Source organism: Megascapheus bottae, chromosome 16 (genome assembly GCF_031878675.1).
Source record: "Megascapheus bottae isolate mThoBot1 chromosome 16, mThoBot2.hap1, whole genome shotgun sequence".
Taxonomy (NCBI): Eukaryota; Metazoa; Chordata; class Mammalia; order Rodentia; family Geomyidae; genus Megascapheus; species Megascapheus bottae.
This window is the reverse complement of record NC_143524.1, coordinates 36,913,328-36,936,834: the sequence shown is the minus strand read 5'-3', so window position 1 is coordinate 36,936,834 and position 23,507 is coordinate 36,913,328. Positions and strand designations below refer to the sequence as shown.

General features: G+C 43.2%; 1 protein-coding gene and 1 long non-coding RNA gene across 2 annotated transcripts in view; both read right to left on the bottom strand.

Moving 5' to 3' along the window:
- Galnt18 (polypeptide N-acetylgalactosaminyltransferase 18) overlaps positions 1 to 10,012 on the bottom strand; it is a 297,982-nt gene extending 287,970 nt beyond the window's left edge. Inside the window, 1 exon segment of the mRNA XM_090348146.1 lies at positions 9,315 to 10,012. Coding sequence (XP_090204272.1) covers positions 9,315 to 9,549 — 235 coding nt within the window. The 5' untranslated portion in view covers positions 9,550 to 10,012.
- Positions 10,013 to 11,416: 1,404 nt separating this feature from the next.
- Positions 11,417 to 23,507, bottom strand: part of LOC150053170 (uncharacterized) — a 195,847-nt gene continuing 183,756 nt past the window's right edge. The window contains exons 7-8 of the long non-coding RNA XR_016538077.1: positions 14,478 to 14,595; positions 11,417 to 11,624 (exon numbers count right to left, since the gene is read on the bottom strand). This is a non-coding gene — a long non-coding RNA (uncharacterized LOC150053170). The remainder of the gene's footprint in view (positions 11,625 to 14,477; positions 14,596 to 23,507) is intronic.

Below are 23,507 nucleotides of genomic sequence, written 5' to 3'. Positions count from 1 at the left end.
GTGATTATATTAGAGAACGAGGCTCCACTCTTATCTTCTCCCAGGGCTTTGCATCGATTACACGATGGCTGGTATATGCACCACTCTACCCAGGGCATTATGTGGAGAAGTATTTGACTGGGAACCTCTGTAAGCCCTTGCAAACGAGTAGCAGGAGTAGCAGGGAACACAGCCCAGGGCCTTCCACCTGCCAGCTCCAATCTCATATTCTCTGTGGCTTCTCAATATCTCACTGTAGCTGATGTTTAGGAGTTTTACCTAACACTATTAGCTTCATCCTCCAAAAACAAATGATCAGAAACCAGAATAGAATGAATGGAAGGCAGAGAAAGAGAGCCACATCTTCACTGGGGTGAGCCATCTGGCAACATATCTGCATTCATAATCATGTAGCTAGAAGGACTAGTAAAGCATTAGCATTCCCAGTACCAGAGACCCTTTTGCTTAAGTCCCAGTTCACTGTACCCCACACTGTCTATAGAAGGCATAGAGACCCACAGAGAAGATTCCAAAGCAGCCTTTTTCTCAGCCATTGTCACAACCCACTGTGCTTTGGAACCGTTGGAAGGCAATTTGTCATTAATAATCATTTAAATAGCAACGCTTATGAATGATTAACTTTAACTCTATAAATTAAAAAGATTTCAAGGTTATCACATTCCCTTGCATACTAATCTAGTAGCACTATGTGGGGACATGGCAGGACGCAGGGCTGTGTGCCCTGTGTGTGAGGGCCCATGTGATGAAGGGGCACATCAAGAGTGTGCCCTCATCACTGCACTGCAGAATGAAGCAGCCTCTAAACCCAAAGATAAAGTGGGATTTGGTCCCCAGTATAGGAGCCAAGAATAACCAAATCTCTGCGAGCTTTTCAAAACTATTTGAGGTCAGTATAAGTGGCACAGCCAAACATTTAAAATGCCAACCAACAACCCTCAACCACTCAGATTCCCACCCCTGGCTTCAATGTCCCTCCAACATGTAGGAACAACTCTCCTCTTCTAGATCCAGGCACAGTCATCTCACTCCTGAAAGACTTTCTTCTTGCCTAGTTACCCAAGGTGCCTTGAGAGACACAGAGGTTAGTTGATTGAGGATCAAGGCCAGTCTGGGTCTAAGGGTCTGACAGATCATGGCACACTCCTGTTACCACAGTGACAATAGGAAGCACAAATAGGAGAATCACAGTCCAGGCTGACAAGAGTACAAAGAGAGACCAACTAAAATATAACCAACACGTGTAATATAACACAGTTATATGTGTTATTCTACAACATATATAATCCATACCAGTGGACTGGCCTAAGTGGTAGAATGCCTCCCTAACAAGTACTAGGTTGAGTTCAATTCCAAATACCTTAAAAAGAGAAAAGGAAGGAAGGAAGGAAGGAAGGAAGGAAGGAAGGAAGGAAGGAAGGAAGGAAGAAAGAAAGAAAGAAAGAAAGAAAGAAAGAAAGAAAAGGAAGAAAGAAAGAAAGAAATAGAGGAACCCTGTGAAATGACAGTGGAGATGCTTCATAACCTTGAAGGTGGCTCAGAATCACATAAATATGGCTTGGAGAACAGAGCAGACTGGCCCAGCGACAGGAGCTGACCTTCACAGACCTCGCAGAGCACATTGTGGCTCTCCAACACTTTTCATTCTGAATTCTCCTTGAGCTTCTACACCAAGCTACTTATCAAGGGCAAATAACAATTTATGTCAAGTGAGTGGGAAAGAATGTGGAATTCATTTATTTTACAGCCTACACACTTCTAGCTAAAAATGAAAATTCTCTGGCTATGGGGGAAAGTTGTATTCCTTGGCAAGGTCCCTCTACATCAGGAAGATGTGGTACTGGGCTATTAACAGAGGCAATTAGACCCAGCACTCCATCTTGCTACTGAACTCCCTCCAAGTGTCACTCCTTAAGCTAGATGAAGCTGGTGGCTCACACCTATAATCCTAGCTACTCAGGAGACTGAGATCTAAGGATCTCAGTCCAGGCAGAAACATCTTTGAGATGTTCCAGCAAAGAGCAGGAACTGGAGTGATGGTCTGAGGTAGTAGAGTGCCATCCTGGAGAAAAAAAAAAAAAACCTAGGGGAAAATAACCAGGCCCCAAGTTCAAGCCCAGTATACACACACACAACACACACACACACACACACACACACACACACACACACACACAAAGTATTAACCTCTGTTAGTGGTAGAAATGTGCAAATGCATATGCCACTATGCCACAGCTCCATCCAATGGAAAATAGCTTTACATTTTTTCTTTTTTCTTTTTATTTCAGATGTGGGGCTTCAACTCAGTGCCTGCTTTTTCTACTCAAGGCTTACATTCAACCATTTTGAACCACAGTGCCACTTCCGGTTTTCTGATGGTTAATTAAAGAGTCTCAAGACATTCTTTATTATGACTGGCTTTGAATCCCAGTCCTCAGATCTCACTCTCCTGAGTAGCTAGGATTACAGGTGTGAACCTCTATTGCCAGGCTTAGCTTTACTCTTAAATACCAAACTTTCCTCAGATCAACTCCAAGCACTAGGCCAATATCAGAGTCTGTTCTTTACAAGCCTTATCTCCTGAAGACCAGATGAGAATTCCAGCCAATTTAAGGTGGCATTCTAAAGCTACAGTACAAGGACTGAGAAATAGCTACGTTGGGACATTTCTGATTGTTAGGCCCAGAAACAACTGGTATTGTGATAAACAAGCTGCTATGACAGAACCAGAGAACATTAATATGTACATAATCTGCCTAATAAACTTTCAGGAAACAAAATGCAGCTAATAACCCATTTCTCCCACTGTTGGGATGGTCTTGACTCAGTAAAGGAAGATAATGGATTTAGAAATTAGTCGTATAATGCAATATATTATTAATCATGGTATTCAGGAGGGTAAATAGATGTTATTGGAACGCCACCCAGGAATTCAATTTCCTTTTAGATTTGTTTACACTGTTGAATTCTTTATGCCACTGCCATCCCTTACCAAAATATAACAGTCTGATCTTTCCTTCCTCCTCTGAAGAATGATTTTTCACCTTTCTTATGAAGAAGCAGGGCCTTTTGAAAAATGAGATAATTTTACAGAACTCCAAATAGTGAAGCAGATGAAAGAGTTGCTGTTCTGGCTGGGAATGGGGGAGAGCAGGGACAGAAAGAACCAAGAAGATACCAAGGGCCTTTTACTTCTCAGGCCCCACAAACCTACTAGAAACTTGAGCTCCTGTGGACACACATAGTTTGAAACTATTTAAAACAAGTATTATGCATGTGATATTATATATCTGAACATAACGTATATCTTACTTTATGGGGAGTGAGATGGATGTAGGGGGTTGGGAGGTTCTGGGGTTTGAACCAGAGCCTAGCTAATATTCCTGGGCCTTTTTACTTAAAGCTGATGTTCTACCTCTTGAGCCACAGCTCCACTTCCAGGTTTTGGGGGATTAACTGGAGATGAGAGTCAAAGCTTTTCTTTCTTCGGGTTGGCTTCAAACTGTGATCCTCAGATCTCAGCCTCCTGAGTAGTAAAGATCACAGGTGTAAACCACCAACACCCAGTGTATATCTTTATTATAAAATTTACTAAAGCGGGGGCTGGAGTTTGGCCTAGTGGTAGAGTGCATGAATGAAGGCCCAGGTTCAATTCCTCGGTACCACATACATAGCAAAAAGCCAGAAGTGGTTTTGTGCCTCAAGTGGTAGAGTTCTAGCCTTGAGAAGGTCCAAGGGCAGTGCTCAGCCCCTGAGCTCAAGCCCCAGACTGGCCAAAAAAAATTACAAAAGCATATGTAAATACATACAAGGCACTGAATGTCCAAGAGAACAACAGTCTCACAGGTGAAAATAAGCAGGGCAGATAGTGCAGGGATCATGTTGGATCCATAGTAATATAAGAATACAGATAGAAAGGCAAGAGTCTCCCATAGTGATTCCATTTCTCAGAAAACTCTGAATAATAATACCCAAACCTACCAGCCTCCAAACACTGGCACAATACTACATTGTCAGTGGCTATGAATAAATGTTTGCCTTTAGAAAAGGTTTTCATATTCTTTGGTTATGGTAACTTCTGGAAATATATCCTAAAGGCAATTCAAAAGAAAAAAGTGAGGGAAAAATATCCATTTCCCCTCTAGTATAAGAGCAAAACACGTGTGCATGATAGGGAAGTGGGCAAAAGAACAATGGTATATTACTGATGGAATACTATGCCATCATTAAAAATACATAAAGATCCTCCACACAACTGTGCAGGCTAAACATGTTTTCCATTTCTTCTGCAAAATAAACACCATGGTGCTTTTGCCCTGTAAGGACTTTTCTCTACTACCCTGTTCACATCTCCTGACTATCGACGGGTTATGCACTTTCCACTACCTATAGGGTCTATCACAAACGTGCTTATTGTTGTTTGGATTTGTCAGTGTAACTGCATAATTTGATTACATAATACGTAAACTGGGAAAATCTGACTGGTGAAAAGATGAGAAAGGATATTCCTAAGAAAATGAATTTAAACATTTTATACAAGGTAGTAACTATGCTTTATACAATCTAGTGAAATGACAAAACAAACAAGCATGTCAGCAAAATCACAGAAGATGAAACCAAAAATCATGAAAATGGAGGCTCCTCCACTGAGATTGTTGATAATTTCAAACAGAAGAGAAATCAAAGTTCATAGACAGGACATTGTGGGAGTGGTCTGTACATGGAAGAGAGGAAAGCAGGGGGCAGGCCAACTACAAACACAGAGCTTTAGCCTGACATCAGGAGACAAAAGACGGAGAAAAACAAGCCTGGCAAGTTCTCTCTTATATGTGTAGAATCTAGTCCTCAAAAATGAATGACAGGAATGTAAAATAGCTTCTGTTTGGGGGACAGGTTCTAACAGGGAAGGGAGGAGGAGAGAATGTAAGGGTAAATAGGACTAGATAAATGGGTGAGGGTAGGATAAGATATAATACCTTGTAAATGGTACTGTACTGTCCTTGGCCAAGGTCTAAATTTTATGCATATATGGAGATGTCATAATCAAATCCCCTTTAAAACTAATATATATATATGTGGATATATATATAGTAAAAAACAAAATGGGAAAATATGGGCCATTAGATGTATATTGTGAGTAATGCTGAAAGCATTTCATGCATACATGTATACATGTATGCATGGCCAGTCTTGTGGCTAACTAACTCAAAGTCCAACCACACTGAACAGCTTTGTTCTTAGAAAACAAGCTCAGTTACAATAAGGCAAAGAGTGGTTCACCAGTACCCCAGTAACTCCTGCCCTCCCCAGTGCAGGGTCTGGCACATGTGAGGTCCCCATGACACAAACTCGGAACCAATCAACTGCATAGCAAGCATGAAACACAATGCTTCTAGCAGAAAGCAAAGTGGAAAGGGCAGAATGTAAAATTCCATGTCAACGGTGACCTCATCTGTGGAGAGAAGTGAGCTAAACTGCAAGTGCTCAACTTTGCGAATAGATACCATAAGATCATGGTAAGCTTGTACTTTAAAAAATATTTTTTAAACATTAGCACATTATTTTACAGATTCAAAAAGTTACCAATCAAGTAAGAAGAAATGCATTTGTTTTTTCTTGACTTTCCAAATGAAAATGAATACTTCTCTTTTCCAAGTTCTCTAACTCCCAGACTTCTTCAAACAAATTCAGCCCTTCACAATCTCAAAGTAAGTCTTACTTGTGCTTTCAGATCATCAAGATACTAGGTTTCAGAATCTGAAATTATCCAGCTTATCATTTCACATAGACTCGTCAAAAAAAAAAACCCTCAACAATACAATTTGCATTCCCAAGAGATTCCCCAATGCCATCTAATTAAATCATTCAATCAGAAAACAAATTAAAATGAAATATCACTGCAATCCCCAAGAGGAAAACAAACTTTCAGCAATGACTGGAACAGATCTCTAGGGTGACGATCCAAAGCCTCTTCTAATTGCAAGTCCTATTGAACACCCTGCTGAGCATTCTGTGACATTTGCAGTTTCCAGGACAAGTTTCCTTTTGAATGGGGGTGGGGGGTAGCAATGGAGCCTGAGCAACACTCTAAAGCAAAACAGATCCTTTGGAGAATGGCAACACTTTCATTATGGCTAATTGGTGTGCTGTTCATCGGCCCTGTTGCTCATTCATTCATCCACTATCCATCTGGTATCTACTCTCTGTGTAGATACACAAAAGTGGGTGTCCTGGGTGGTCACAAGCATTAGGTAAGCGAATGTGGCCTCTGCCTTCCTCATGGAACCAAACAGTCAGAGCACTTGTCTACTGACAATATCTCCAAACAGGAAGTGTCACCCTTCTGTTATCCTCTGAGGCCTTTCCCTCTGACATCCATTTCTTCCATCCCAATGATATGTACCAAGGCAGCACTCCTGCCTCCTCCTGCTGTGTCCAGCCAGCCCTCTTGGGAAACAATGTGTGTCTAAGAACATAGTCTCTAAAAAAGGAAGTCTGGCAGATGCTGGCACCTTCCTAACCTCCACATCGGAGAGACCCAAAACAAACCTCTTTTCTTTATACATTAAAAGTAATGATAATAACTGGGTGTAATGCTGCATGCCCATAATTCCAGCACTCAGAAGTCAGACAGAGACAGGAAGATCACAAGTTTAAGGTCATCCCAGACTACATAGTGAGCCTTGTCTCAAACACACACACACACACACACACACACACACACACTCAAGCTGTAGTGCTGTATGGTTTGACTAGGAAAAGTCAAATACCACCTCACTCCCAGCCTTGGCTTCCTAATCTGTAAAATGGAGCTAATACCACCTGGTACATAAGATTGTGAGAAGTAACTAAATCAGCATATGCATAGCTCTTGGAATAGGACTTGGCACCTAATAGCTACTGTATGACTTTCTACTCTTATTACCCCATAGTCATTTTGGAGAAGCAATGCTCAATGGATTTTCTAAAGACACTACTAATTAACAGATAACTTACTAGTCACTACTGACCAGCAGGATTGTGACAATCTTGCATATGATTGTACATAAGACTGGCCCATGTTGTCAAGTTCTGGTGTCACATCTTATTGTCCTTTCCCATGTTCTGCCCTCACCTGAGCTCTGAACCAGGCAGTAATCCTGGAGAGAGCTGTCAGTCATTGCCATACCATCAATATAAAACCAACCAATAACCCCTGCCTGCCTCCTATCTAGTCTTTGCCAAGCCCTTATTCCACCTGCCCCTACACACACACACACACACACACACACACACACACACACACACACACTGTGCATGATAGCTTTCATTCTTCTGTCCTGAATTCAATTATTTCTAATATCTGTGCACCTTCACTGCACATGTATGAAAGAACTAGACCAATATGTGCTTTAAGGATATTGCTATCTTTTATCACTCATATTCCTCAATTCTTCCCAGTTATGCATTTGCAAGAACTGAAAAGCACATAAGGTTTCCTGGGAGAAAAATCAAAAAGGTTCTTTTCTTCTAAAACATTGTACTAGTTTTCACACAAGGCCTTATAAACCCTGTGACTTGGTCCACCTTCCACATGACAGGGCTGGCTCTGTGCTGAGCTCACAAACTCAGGATGTCGCCTCAGTACCTCCCCAATCACAGCCTCCTCCCTGACCACATGGAAAAGCACGAGAGAATCCCACAGACACACACATATGTGAATGGAAACCTCTCCAAATCAGTGGGCAAACTGGAAATGTCCACTCCAGGCACAGCCTTGTGTCTTCAGTGAACACTGTAAACAGCCCAAGGGGATCTGTGTCCTCCTGGTGCTTATGAATTGTCAATCCAGGTCCAAGGGGATGGAAAATGACAAGAAATAGCAGCAACAGGCACTGGGAGATAGACCACGTGATATGCCGAATTGACAGGCAAAAGCAGGCTTGAGGAAGAAGCTGCCAGGATCTCACTTCTGGGCAAAGTGCCAATGCCATGGCTTGATTTAAACTCATTGATCAGGAAGTACAATGGGCAGAGATGGCAACATTCACTGCCTGAACCTGTTGGGGCCTTCCAGGGAAGGAACTACTCTAGCCACATGGGGAAGCAGGCCAGATATTAACAGAGTGCATTCCTTCTGTGGCAAGAACAGCAAGTGCAAGGGCTGGAAGCCAGACACCCCCAAGTAAACAAGAGAAAGCTCTTGGGGCAGACCAATGTTACCAAAGAAGTATGAAGGGTGAGAGTGAGTGCTGCTGGGCTTAGAGGTGAACTAGCCTTGGCCTTATGCTTAAGAGAAGCTCACTTGTCTATTAAGATAGTAGGGGGTGCTGAGAGAGATGATGGAAAAGAAGGGAGGGGTGTGTGTGTGTGTGTGTGTGTGTGTGTGTGTGATAACTCCATTCCTTCCTCTGACACCTCACAACTCATCCTGCCAGGTAACCGCATGAAAGCACCCCAAATTCCAATCCTTCTTTGGACCCGGGTTGGCCTAGCACACCTACTCCAAGAAGCACTGGACACCAGGGTCAGTCCCGTGGGTCCCACTGCTGCTCCCACACCATTCCGTGTGCTTAGGAATGGAGCTACCAGAAGGATTGGCCTTCCGTGTCCCACCCGCGGGACTCTTTGGGGGAGGCGCCACCGCGGTGGACCCACCCAGCTCAAGCTCCAGCGCGTCCTGGGTTTGACACCTGCTCCTAGGAGAGTCCTGCATGAGTGAACCCTGGTGGAGATAAAGACCTCTATCGACGCACACACATCCCTCTCCTGCCTTGCATCCCCAAACGCATCCAGTCCAAGCCCAGCCAGGTTGGGGGGCCGGAGCTGGAGCGATGCAATCTTCCTAGCCCGGCTGGTCCTGAAGCTTGAAGGTCTTCAATGGCAATGGCTAGGGTCGCGCGAGCTGCCGGCCCGTCCCTCATTGCGGCCTCGTTCTTTCTGTTGTACACGCACAAACATCGTGTACACACTCAAACCCACTCCAAGCTGGACTTGTGTGCGATTCCGTGAGCGCGCGAGCAAGCAGCCCCAAAGTCACACGCATACTGGGACACGTGCGCAGCGCGCCCCCATAGCGACAACGAGCAGCACACCCGGTGCGTGCAGCCCCACGCACACACGTGTGCCCCGGGGAAGCGCGCAGGGCCGCAGGCACGGAGGATCTCGCACACAGACTAGAGGGGACCCCAGAGCTCCCCGCCAACCACCACCAACCACCGCGGCGGAGCCGGGCTGTCGGCGGAGCAGAGCGAGGCGCACTAGCCCGAGCGCAGCCGGTGCAGAGCCCGGAACTCCCGACCCCGGTGGGCGGCCTCAGTGTCCCAGAGCGCCCGTACCTTGGATGTGCTGCTTGATGACATTCTCCAGGTGGTCCAGCCGCTCAATAATCTTCAGAGTGTCCCCTTTGTCTTCCTCCAGCTTCTTGTCGGGCGCCGGCTCCTGCCCCCGCACATACACGCTGGCGATGTAGTTGGTGACCCAGCCCACGTAGAGCAAGCATATGATGTTGGTCATGCCGCTCAGGATCACGCAAGTGGACACCAAAGTTTTGGTCTTCCTGGTGCAAACCATTCTGAGCTCTCTCCTCCATATAGAGCTCTGGGGCTCCCCTCCTCGTTGTGCGCTCCGACTCCCAGGCACACACACACACACACACACACACACACGCACACACACACGCACACACACTCACAACTTAGTATGCCTGGGCCGCTGGGCACCCCAGCGCCCGAGTCCAGGGATTCTCCAAAGCCGGGTCTTTTGGCTGTGGAGCCACCTTGCCCAAGTTTGCAGCTTCTCCGCTGGCCACCCGGACCGAGAGCGCTTGACAAAGAAAACGGGGTGAATTTTTTTTTTCTTTTCCAAATTGAAAATCCCTAAGCGCTTCCGAGAGCAGTCACGGGCGGCCCGGAGGTGAGCGGCCCGATACGCACGTCTGGGAAACTTTGCCAGTGCCTGGGTCGGCGGCCGCGCCGCTTCCCATCACCAGGCGCCGGCCGCCTGGGCGATCCGACCCGCCCGCCTCGCAGCTAGGAGGACGGCGGCGGCGGCAGCGGCGGCGGTGGGGAAAGCCGCGGAACAGCGCGGCCCGGCCCCCTCGGAGAGACAAGCGCCGCCACCAATCGGGCTCCGGAGAGGGGCTGGGGCTGGGCGGCCACCGACCAACGAGGAGAGCGTATGGGGGCGGAGACGGACCTCGGGGCCCCACCTGTCCGCCGCCCCAGCTCCCGCCTCCTGGGACGCGCCTGAGCCTCCACCCAAGCCCGCACTGGCTTCCCGGGACCTGGTTTCCTGCTGCCAGTGGCGACAGCAAGCCTTGAGGCCCGGCTTCTAGGGGATGTCCATCTCTTGCTTTTGTCCAGGAAACTGGTTTCCTGGAGGTCGTGCGTCTGGACACCCTCCCTCATCTGCTCTGGCCATAGGCGTCTCATGCAGACCCCCACCTCCGCTAGACTGATTCCACCCTTTTACCATTGCCCCCGTGTAGAGAAACCAAGACCTGTGTGTCCAGGCCCTCCTTGGCCTCACATTGGTTTCTATTCTGCCCTCTGCACTCTGTCCTCTTTTTTGCTGGCTTTGTGTCCCCAGATTTGGCAAATATCTGAGGAGCCAAGCCTTCTGGGAAACTCTCCCAAGGAGCATGGGTGGCTTACAAGATATATCCGATCATCTGTCCTCCCATCATCTCTCTAGCCTACCCCCATCCCCAAGGTTTTGCCTACCTAGTTCCCAGAGCAAGACCATGTTCTCAGTTATCATTCATATAGGACCAGCTCATTCCAAGTGCATGGGGACACTGCACAGGAATGAAATGGGCCTCTGAACTGCTCAGTCTGCCTACACACGTTGTTTGTCATGGGAAATGGGGCTCCATATCCCTACCTTCAACTCATCACCATTTCCAAGCATCTGGGCAGAATTCTTTACACAAAGACTTTAAAAAACAGATTTCCTTACTCCATCTGCAAATTGCAGTGTTTTTATCCTGGTGGAAAAGCAGCCTGCAGGTATAGTCTCTTATATGTTGACACTTCAACCAGTGGTACTTAGGGGGAGAAAAAAGAGGGAAAGAGAGAAGGAGGAAGGAGGGGAGAGGGAGGGAGGAAGGGAGGGAGAGAAAGAGAGAGAGAGAGAGAAAGAGAGAGAGAGAGAGAGAGAGAGAGAGAGAGAGAGAGAGAGAGAACAAAAAAATCTAATAAGGGACAATTTATGGCTTGTTCATCCAAGGACCCCTCCCTCAGCCAGGGCTTTGCTGACAAAAACTCCCAAGTACAAGCCACAAAGGACATGGACCATTTAACCCCTAGCTGGAGGAGCAGTGGACTTGGAAGAAGAGGATCACATGTATGTGTGTGACACAGTCATGAGAGAGAAAATGTGTACAATTCCTTGTTTAAAAAAAAAGTTGAAAGCAGAAAAATGTGCTGCCTACCTCTTGGAAGGAAAAACGTGTCTCTTCTTTAACCCTCCTGCAAGCATGATTCAGCACCCAGGGGAAGGGTGCTTTCTCCAGGCTGCCCTGGCTTCCAGCAATGCCCTGAACACAGCTGAGGTAAGGGTGTAAACCTGGGTAGTCCTTTGCACTCTTTCTAGGAGGAGCCTTGCAAGTTCAGCTCTTCCCAGGATCTTCCTAAACCACTGCAAGACTGGACAGAGAAGACAAGACTTTATTTTCCAGGTTGTTATTGGGAACAGAAAGCAATCTCCAAGTTAAAAAAGAAAAGGTTCAAAAGTGTGTGACCCTCGATTTTGAACCTCTAAGATCATGTGTGACTGCAGAGGACCCAAATGTAACAAAACACCAAAGAGAATGCAAATCAGGCTCTCCTCTCTGAAACATTGCAGGCCTGAGCTGACCAATGCAAAGAATACTCGTTAAACATTCAGCCAGCCTATTCCAGCATTGTAAGTTATGGGAAACTGGGACACAAGGTTCAAAACATTGATAGGGCCCCATTTCTACCATATATCATGTAAAAGTAACACCTTGCTGAAGAATCGATAGTGAAGATTAGATGAAAGATGACACTAGAATGAGCTTAGGGAAGGACACATAGTAGGTTCTCTGTCTACTTAGTAGGGTCCCAGGATATGTTTCCTCCATTTAGGCCTAAACATAGCTTCTTCAATTGCATTCTGAGGTTTGACAATATTTGGTTTCCCTATTGAGCAATATCAATTCTCTCTCCTACCTACTGGAATTTACAGAAACTAAAAGCTATAGTGTGTGGCAAGAGACTCAGCTATCTCAGCTGTGCTAACTAGACTCCAGCACATTGGCTCTTGATGCATACATAATGTCTGTCTTTGCCATCAGTAGTGCATGGGTTGATAAGATTTTTTAAATGGAAGGCTGGTGTTCCCCAGGTCATAAGGCTGGTGTTCCCCAGGTAATGGTTCCTCCAAGTGTCTCAATTTTCTATGCAAGACCCTCCCCCCAATCCCATGATTATAAATAAGGAAAGGGAGAAGTACAAAGACTCTTCCCAGAAAGCTTTTGCAGAGCTCTTGGTTAGAAAAGAGTAAATGCGGGGCCAGGAGTTTGGCCTAGTGATAGAGTGCTTGCCTAGCACTCATGAAGACCCTGGTTTGATTCCTCAGTACCACATACATAGAAAAAAATAAAACAGAAGTGGTGCTGAGGCTCAAGTGGTAGAGCTCTAGCCTTGAGAAAGTCCAAGGACTGGCAAAAAAAAAAAGCTCAAGCCCAAGGCTGGCAAACAAACAAAAGAAGAGTTAGTGCTTGCACAAGACCTCTTAGCTAAATTGTTTTCTTTCCAATTTTTAGTTCAGTTGCATTCAGTCTAACAAGTATTTACCAAGCTCCCCGAGGTTTGGTCTGAATGATCACTCGCCCCAGACACTGCCAGTTTACTAGAGACCTATAGATACAATCTAAGTTTTATAGTTTCAGTATGGGTTTCTCTTCTGAACTACTCAATTATCCTTAAACTGTGAGATGTTCCTGACTCTCTAGCTAGATCATTGATCTAACCTGAGTGTTTCCTCACCTTTCCTTTAAATACAGCCTGCTGTTTAACAGTGGTTTATTTACTGAATGATATCTGTTCTCTCCCCTAGCAGAATCTGCAAAAGACTGCCTGATGTTACCAGAAGTGAAATTAATCACAAAGAGGCAGCGACTCTAAAAAAAAAAAAAAAAAAAAAAAAAAAAAAAAAAAAAAAAAGCTCTTTAAACTTTTTCTGAGAATTGGAATCTAGAATCTCCTTGTACTCCTCCCACAAGAGGAAATTGGTACCTTAGATAATGCACAAAAGGGCTGAAATTTCTTAAGAGGGCTGCACAATACAGCTTTTGGATATTGTTTACCTTTTATATTAGGGAGGCTGCTGTTCTTCTGCTAAGTAGGACTTCTTACATGGATGTATCGCCACACATCCTCCTCAAAGCCATCTTTCAAAATGACATTGGGGTTGGGAAAAGCCAACCATTAATGGAGCACAATCACCAATCCATTGCCTTCTGAGTGGGTACTATGACTCTCAGGTCATAGCGAACCATTATTGTCCACTAATGGCTGGAGTCCGCTCCCTAGAGTGGTTTGTCAGTGTTCATCAGTCTCCACCAGATGGCAGCATGATGCAAAGCCTTGGGTCTAGAGATGCTCATTAGAACTTGGAGGGGATAAAGTGGGGAAAAACAACAACAAAAACAACTAAGTCCTGATCTTGGATAGCCTCAGCCCATGGGCTGGCTGCAATGCTGGAAGTGAGCATCAGATTCCTAAGGGAACAAGGATTGTTTGGCTTCCAGCAAGGATGGATGCTGAATTCAGAAATAAGAGTTAGGGAAGCCCAATACTGGATTCAGCCAGGTCTGAGGTAATATTGACAGAAAAGGCGTATTTTTATGAGAAAAAGGGTGAGCGGGGAAAGGACTGTCTTTTTTTGTATCTTCTTTGTATCAGGGCTGGTGTTTTCATGTGTTGATATTAAGCACAGAGTTAAACTTGGGTTTATACCCTAGGTCATTTATAACCTACAAGACTTTGGGCAAATTCTTAACTGCTCTGTGCCTCAGTTTCTTCAACTGCAAGATGGGAATAACAGCAATAATATCCATCTCATGATATTTCATGAGCATCAGACGAATTAAGGCGTATTAAGTATTTAAGGCCTTTGTTACTATTTCTGAGCAACATGTATCTAAACGGTAAATAAGAGAAGGCCGGTCATCCAGAAACAGCTTTTCTCTAACTACTAGATACTGATTTAAGCCTTGCTCCTCTCCCCTCTTTTATCTTTTGCAAGTACCCAAAGCAATTTGTGAGCAAATCCTGATTAGATTCCTGTAACTAGCCCATCTCTGGCCACTTAGTTATTCACTAAACATTTTCTGAGAGTCTATCCGGTGCTAGACTCATTGCTGTCTACCAGTGATCCGGAGATAACTCACAGACCACATCTCTGCTCTACCTCCGTTTAATGAAGGAAGTCAACAAATAAGCGACTATAATATGGTAGGGAAAAGAACTTACCTGATACAGTAAGATGAAAGAGAAAGGTATGAGTCCTTTGTGGAGACACCAAATTGTATCCTAACAAGTGCCTGTACAAGCCTGAACAGTTCCATTGCCATGCAACCACTGGACAGCTCTGCTGGAGGAAAATATTTGCAAATGATTAACAAGCCAAGAGTTGATACCCAGAGTATATAAAAAATTCATATAAAACCAATAAAGTAGGGCAAAACTATCCATATGGAAAAGGGGGCCAAGAAAAGAGGAATACAATTTAAAGAGTGACTTCTCCAAAGAAGATTTAAGTATGGCCAATAGACACATAAAGAGGTATTCAACATCTCTTGCTGTAAAAGAAATGTAAATGAAAACAGCATCGAGATTCCACCTCATGCCAATTAGAATGGCCATTATCAAGAAAACTAACAATAACACATTCTGGAGGTGGGAGGGATATAGTCCAAAAGGAACACTACTACACTGTTGGTGGGAATATAAACTTGTTCAACTCTGGAAAATAGTATGGAGGTTCCTCAGACGGCTAAACTTAGAGCTCCTCTGTGACCCAGCAATCCCACTTCTTGGTATCTATCCAATTGGTCACAAACCAGGCTACACTAAAGCCACTAGCATGACCCTGTTGATCTTTACAATAGCCAAGATATTGAATCAACCCAGATGTCCCTCAATGGATGAATCAATCAAGAAAATGTGATATATATATATATATAATGAAATTCTATGCTGACATCAGAAAGAATGGCATTGCCCCATTCATTAGGAAATGGAAAGACTTAGAAAAACTTATGCAAAGTAAGCCAGACCCATATAAATATTGGCTACATGGTTTCCCTCACTTGTAATAACTAGAATATGCCTATAGATTTACATGTAAACTTAATGGATATTAAAATAAAAATAATCATACCTGGACATGATTAATAATAGTAGTCTAAACATTCACACAGTGAAAACAAAGAAGGATATTCTTAGGCGAGGATCAAAAGGGCTCAATAGCTATGGGCCTAAGATCACATGAAATGATGCTTACTTAGCAAAATGAATTCCAAGAAATTTAAAGAGTTTTTTTTTATTGTACCATGTGCAGTTCATTTTCTTCTTTCATTTTTCTTTGGTTTATTCCTTTCTGTAGCTGTTTTTTTATTTTTGTACCCTTTGTCTTGAATATGTGTATATGATATGAGGAGGGGAAGGGAAGCACAGAAATGGCAGGACAAAGGGTGAACCAATTCCACAGTGAAACTCATTAGACATTATGTTGGAAATGAACTACCTAATTTAATGAGGAGAGGAGTGGGGAGGGGAAAAATGTGGGAATCAGGGAGAAGGTGACACTGTTCAAAAGGAAATGTAACTCCTCTGTATATCACCTTTACAATAAATTTTTTAAAAAGTAAAAAGTAAGACAGTTAAATAAAGAGCAAATATAAATGGCTAGTAAATATATCTAAGAACATTTAAATTGTTTAAAATATTCAAAATAAAAATTTTAAGCTAGATACCACAATTCACCTATCAGATTGAACAAAACAAAATGTAATGTGGTTATTCTGGAATATTATGAGAAGACGTGGAAATTAAGCAAGGTATCTTACTGGTGAGAGGATAATGGGTACAATGATATCACTTGGCAGTAGCAGTGTAAGTAAAAATGCACATTACCCTACAACCTGTATTCAGAGTGTGGCTCAGGACCAGTTGCGTCACTGTCCCTTGGGTGCTGATTAGAATGCAGAATATCAGGCCCATCCCACATCTGCTGAATCAAAATCTACATTTCAATGAAATTCCCAAGAAGCAAAATACACAAAGCCAGGACCCATGGACTTTCTTTTGGAAAAGAACCAGGGCTTGTAGTAGCGGCCAATGTCTGAACTTCTTTACCAGAGTCAACTATACATGTCTGAATTTTTAGAATGCAGCACTTCCAAAATTAGAATCATTCATTAATTTCAGCTCTAGTGCTGAAATCTGAATCACATTCTCAAATCCCTGCTTTGTGATCTGAGCTAGTACTGTACCTGTTCTAAGTACATGTCCTTATCTGTAGAGTTGGGATCAACACATCTACTAAATAAGTGGCCAGTCCATCCTTACACCTCATGAGCTTTTTGCAGTATGGTTTATGGCTGAAGAGAAGAGACCAATGTAGTGGGAAAAATATTTCAACAAATGAAACAATAGCCTGCACATGTACATGCATGCAAATATACCTAAGTACACACACTAAGGCACACACATGCACATACACATACATGCACTCAGATGTGTTTATATACATGTGTACACACTTATATAACACACATGTATGTGTGTGTGTGCAGAGTGAACATATATGTGCAGCTGTACCTGTGTGTACATGCATATGCACTGTGCATTTTCCATGTGCACACAGATTAGTGCGTGCATGCAGAAACATCTTTTACATGTGCGTGTGTATATGGATATGGATACAAGCATACATACATCAGACATGCAAGATTCTTGCATGGCTTGTGTTAGCCATAAGGTTGTGTTTCCTAGTGAAAAATCAAAGGAATGATCACTGTGGACAATCACATCCAACACATATGCAAGCAGAAATTAAATCAGCCACCACTTGCCACTCTTGCTCACTTGGGGTCACTTCGGCATTTTGTGTATTTGACATAATATTTTAATAAGAATTTTCCTGCATTTAAAGGAACAAATGAGAAATTTTATGAAAACTTTGGCTTCCTGCTCTTTAAAAAGATGCTCAACTGAAAATAAGAGCTAGGGATTAGCAAGGCAGAAGAGCACAGTGGTGACACATGTGTGACTACAGGGTGTGAATTTCACATCTGGTTTCTACTACATCATTGTATCTAGCCGCATTGCGTATGTTCTTGTAGCTCAATGTCCTCATCTGTAACATGCTAGATATAACTCCTAGGGCTGTGGTGAAGATTAAGTAAAATTGTATTTGTCAAACTTGGCAATCAGTTGTGATAAACAATGGATGTTAGCTTTAATTATAATTAGCATTTTATTTTAAATAATAAATGATAATATTTCATTCTTAGTTCATAATTATGCATACTATATAGTATATATAAAGCTATGCTTTTACATGTTTTATTACATAAAGGGAGAAATCGCTTGCTTTTCAGTCCCTATAAGTTGGAACCAGTAGAACTGCAGAAAGTAGGATGTTCTTTGCCAGGCCTCCCAGATCTCTATGGAAGATCAAGTGCCCTGATGATGTCTAATCTCTGAAGCACTGTCTACACTTGTCTTATTTCATCCTTCACAATACTCCACAGGGTAAGTTATCATTACACACTTGATAGAAGAAAAGTCTGCATCCAATGCATTAAAGAGGGAAAAAAGTGGTAGAGGGCACTGGCTGCAAGACCTCTTTCTACAGATCACCTCTCTCTTGAGTAATGGTGAAGGGACTTCTATCTTCCATGAAAGAATTGCTACTGTAGTCTGATGAAGAACCAAATGTAAAGAGACCTCCTGGAAATATTTGTATTTGCAAAGGAGATGGTGGAAATGAGAAGCACTTTGAACCTTGATAGGATGCTTTGTCCTGAACAATATAAAAATGCTTTCTAATCTTCCTTTTCAAAAGTGAGGATCTGGTTGATGCAGAGGCAAGGCAAGGCAAGGGGAGATGGCATTATGGAGTCTCCACTGGAATCACTTATTCATTATAGAGTCAACGATTTCCTGAGACCTAGGAAAAGATTTGGTATGAGCTTGGGAAGGAAGGGAAAGAGGAGCTGAGCGGCAAAAGAACTCTTAGAAGTGCCTGTGGCCACCTTAATGTCTGGGCACAAAGGGCAGACATCTCCTTCAGCTGTTTCTGTCCAAAGAATTTATTCTCCTTACTTCCAAAAATTAGGAAAGGCCCCTGTGAGGGACCACTGGTGCCTACCAGGCATGAAGAGCAGCAATGACCTTTTCAGGATTGCTAGACCATGGTCAGGAGCATTATTGGTCCATACACATGTTCTGAGCTTTGCTACCCGCCAGATGGTAAATAAAATATTCAGCATCGAGGTGACTAGCTGGTTCAGAACAGACTGACTTCTGTAATAGAGAAAGTACAAATTACAAGTGGCAAGAAGCAGCTGGGAGAGAGTCGGCCACTTTCTTCCTAAAACTCACATTTACAGCATGCCCAGAGCCCCTTCTCAGAGAGCTGTGGAATCTATCATCAAAGAATTTGCATAAACTTGGTTTCAAGACAAGTGACAGATGCTCAAACGTAGAAACAACTCAAAGGAATAAGTCCAGATAAAAAAGCTTCTGCAGGTGTCAATGGACAGGAAGAAGTGGTAGGATGTATCTACAGATATCAATACAATCTCATCCGTGGACACAGCCCAAATGCTGACTAAGTATTAGCTCATAGCTTGTAACTGCCCAGAGTGCCTGACACCATTATCCAAGCATCTGTATACAGAATGAAGGGGCTGGCAGAATTTTGAAAACAGTGTTAACTCCTAGAGTCCCCATGTAGCTTCACAGGCATGGCAAGTTCTTACCATCTCACCTAATTTTATTGCAGTCTCATGCAATTATTGAACAGTTGGGTACAGCAAATAGGTAGGTTGTACAAATGAATGTAGTTTACTTCTGCAACATTATTATTTGTGATATTGCTTTCCAAAATCAAAATGTAACAATGCACATTTGCTGTCTTAGAAATCATCAAAAATGTCTCACTTCTACTCACTCCTCAACCATGCTCATCATCTTCAAAATAGCTCTCAATCATTAGAAGAATCAAATAACATTTCTCAGTTTTCAACTGATTCAGTCTTCCAGCTGCTTTGAACAGTATTAACTTACCATTTGTTCTGCTATCCTGTAGGATGATGCACACACTCAGATTTCCTCATACATCTTCCCATGGCCAACTCATATCTTCTTCTACCTGGTCATTAAGGGTTGTGGCTCCTCCAGCCCTAGCCCATCTTACATACACTCAGCCATCAAAGGCAGTCTAAATGCAGATTTTTCCACCCCAGTTTCTCCTCCATGCTCCAAACTAGTGAAAATGATTGCCTATTGATAATTGCTTTTATAGACTAAAACCATCTCCAAATCAAGATGGTAAACAAACTCATGAGCCTCACTTTCTCCCTGCTCTTCCAAATCTGATCCTCTTTCATTATTCTCATCTCAGCAAACATTAGCATCTATACATTGTACCAAAAAAGTGCAAAAGTTATGCCTTTTCCTTTGCTCACCAAGTCCATCATTACCAAGTTGCATGACTTATAACAATTAGTTACATATATTACATATCTAACCATATTTCACCAAGTCTTCTATCATCTAGATGACTGATTAGTTAATATGAGTTACTCTATTGGTTCCTGAAGAGTAAGATGAATCTTTCTGAGTTTTACTCACAATAATAACCTGGGAACTGATTGTGGTAATAAACAAATAATAAAGAGGGGCATTTTACATAAATTATAGATTATCTGGTAATATCAGAGAATAATAAATCCAAAATGTAAGAAGAATCTCTAGATAGCTTTTTTTTGCCAGTTCTGGACTTGAACTCAGGGTCTGAGCACTGTCCTTGGACTTTCTCAAGGCTAGAGCTCTATCACTTGAGCCTCAGCACCACTTTTTGGGTTTTTTTTCTATGTATGTGGTACTGAGGAACCGAACCTGGGTCTTTGTGCATGCTAGGCAAGCACTCTACCATTAGGCCAAACTCTGGCTCCTCTAGATAGTTAATACTAGCTTTTTGTTCCTTTTTTATTAGATGGCAATATTCCTGAAAACATAAACCCAAACTGTCACTATTCTCATGATTTTAGATAACTCCAAATGAATGCTAGTTTATTATAATTAATAAAGCAGTTTAACATCTTATTGGATATGTGATTAATGAACAAAAAACCTCATTGCTTTGTTACCCTCAGAAAAAACATAACTGAAAACAAAGAAAATAATTGACTACAGCATTGTATTCTTATGACTCAAGCTAGTAGAATTGTGCAGGATAGATATCAGTTCCAATAGTCCTGTCTCCAGTGACAGTCCAGTTCTCAAATGGAAAAGGCTGGGACAAGGGTGTTCCTCTCAGACACATCAGTCATCCTTTATGGAAGAGGTTTTTCCTAACTGGCTTCCCAGACAGAACCTAATAAAACAGTGGACAGAAAATCCAGGACAATTGGTGGAGACATAAGTGGATCTAAATCCTTCAATGCTTCCCACTCTTCCTACAACATACTTCTCCCAACTCATCCTTTTAGGACATCACCAAGAAACAGATAAATTGTTCTTTTTAATCTGCTTCTGACAACAGATAAAATCTGGCACCTGAAACAGAAGCTTTGCAGCAGATCCATGGTGTTCTTCTAACCACCTAAGGGAGGATCCTGAGGTGTTTGTAAACAGTTAGGCTTCTGGGCTGGTGTCCTGCTACACTCCCTGTGATGGCTCAGCATCTTGGCTCATGAATGGTGAGCAGACGGTCCTTGTATATTTGAGTACATGGGCACTGAGGGATTTAGTCCAAGATGTGGGGCAGGGCTAACCTACATCCTTCCAGAGGGGAGGTTTCTACACTTGGAAGTGTAGGCTACAACCACAGTGGCAGGTGGATGAGGCCAGATAAGGAGGCTGAGCAACACCCTATCTGGTCAAATTTGAGAATCCAAGTGATGAGGAAAAATGTATATCCATACTGCTCTAGAGATGTTTCCTTGGTATCTGGGCCCTTTCTAAACCCCTAAACAGCTGTAGTGATCTAGAAAATATTCCGATCTAACTTCTGTAAAATACCTACTATTGTCATGGTTTCTGTGATGTCCCCACCTCCATTCATATGCCACCGTGGCTCAGTGATGACAGAAGACAAGCTTTGACTAAGTTCCAGCCCCCGTACCAGTCACTTTGCTATGATCATCCTCATAGAAGCAGAGACGTGGAGCTTGGCTTAAAGACCAGAACGGTAATCCCAAGCCATCTTGTCAGATACCCACCAGTACCTCCGTGCATTGCTGGGAATATAGTTATTTGTTTTTCTTTGCTGGTGTCTGCTGCAGAAGTTACTATACAACATACTCTTTTTTAATGAGGGAGAATGCTAGCATGACATGGGAGGATGACGTTGGAGCAGGGTTACTTGCCTTTCTATCACATAATCCCATCCTACTAGCAATATACATTTGTTAGTTTGGACATTTTTAATATTGTTTCTTTGTCTTCTCTACAATCAAGCTGTCACTTCTCATATATTGCCTGTTGTTTTCCATCTTGAATACTCACTACCCTCTCAGTTTTCCCCCCTAATTTGTTATTCTTAACCTGCTATACATTGGAGAAACAAAGAAGTGAATTATTAGAGCTGAATGCAAATGATGAAAAAAGCCTGAGGGACCCTCCTGTGAGTAAAGCATTCAAGGTTTTGGCACATTTATTGGTTCACTCAGTTCTCGCCTCTCAGTATCTTCCCAGTTCCAACAGCTTGCATGTCTGAAATCCCCTCCCCCAAAGCAACTCATGCGAACATTTTTCTTTTTCTTTTTCTTTTGTGCTAGTACTAGAGTTTAAACTCAGAGGCTCATGTTTGTGTTTAGCAGTTTTTGCTCAAGCTTAATGCTCTCCTACTTGAGCCACAGCTCTACTTGTAGTTTTTTGCTAGTCAGTTGGAGACAAGAATCTCTCAAATTTGTTCCCAAGTCTAGCTTCAGTCTCACCTTGCCAGCGTCAGTCTCACCCTCCTGAGTGGCTAAAATTCAGGTCTGAGCCTGAGCCTGATCACTAGACATACCTGTCCCTAGTGATCTTTTAAAAATGCAATACCAATTGTGTGACACACACACACTACCCCACCCCATCATCCCCCCTCTTCAAACCCTTCACTAGTTCCTAGTTCCCCTCAATAAGAAGACCAGCCTCTTTGACAGTAGCCAGAAACCTGCCTGAAACTGTTATTCTGGTCTTCATCATTTCTAGGCCCTACTTCAGAGCACTCCTGCCTCATCCTTTCTGCTACCCCAGTGCCTCAGGTTTTACCTTAGCTCCTTGTCCAGAAAGCCTTCTTAGTCTGAACATCCATGTGTCTTACACTGGACCATGGCCTTAGACTTTCCCATTCAACCATTCAAACATTCAGCCTGAAGTGTAACTGCAAGAAGAGGGTGACAGAGTTGTGGCTCCACTGTTAACGAACTGGAGTGCATTGGATAAATTACTTTGATTTGCAAAGCATCAGTGTCTCTACCTGAAAATGCAGGTGATTACTTCAACTACCTCTTAACACAATGGCAGGGATTAAAGATAGTGCTCACAGAGCACTTAGCACAACCAATATGATTATCTGTCTCCCTCTATAGAATATGGTTCCTGAGACCAAGGACCATGCTGTGCTCAATATCAGCACAGAATATGGACCTCAGCTACTCATTTAGGTCCACACTGAACATTGCTGAGTGAGGAAGTGGATGCCTGTCAAGTAGAAGCCTCAGAAGAATGCCAAAAGATCTGTAGGAGCTGCATTTTATACTTCAGCAGATGTCTGCTCTTCTGTATTTCAACCTGCAGATGCCACTGGCATCTGAGCTCCTCTCTGCTGTCCCGTGCATATCTGATAAAAATCCCTTTCAGTTCCTCTCCCTAAATCAAGTCCTCCTAGGTCCAGCTATCTTCTCTGGGCCCACTGGTTAATTGGAGATCAGTCTCATGAACTTTCCTGGATTGGCTTCAAAACAAGATCCTCAGATCTCAGTAGTTAGGACTATAGACACAAGCCATTGAAACCCATCTGTGCTTCATTTATTCGGAAAGTATCAACTGCTAGTTTCTTGATAGGACCAGAGCAGGCCCACTGGTCACATTTTCTTGGGACTCAGTATCATTCATTTCATTCCCATTGATTCACCCAGCTCCCTCCTGGTCTCTCCTCTCCCCAAGCTCATTGGCAATGGCCTTGAAACTAGGTCTGGACACAGACTCAGCCCAGTCTAGCACTGGTGTGTTCCCTCCTCCTTCAGCTTCTTCCTACACGTCATTCCTTTTGATAAT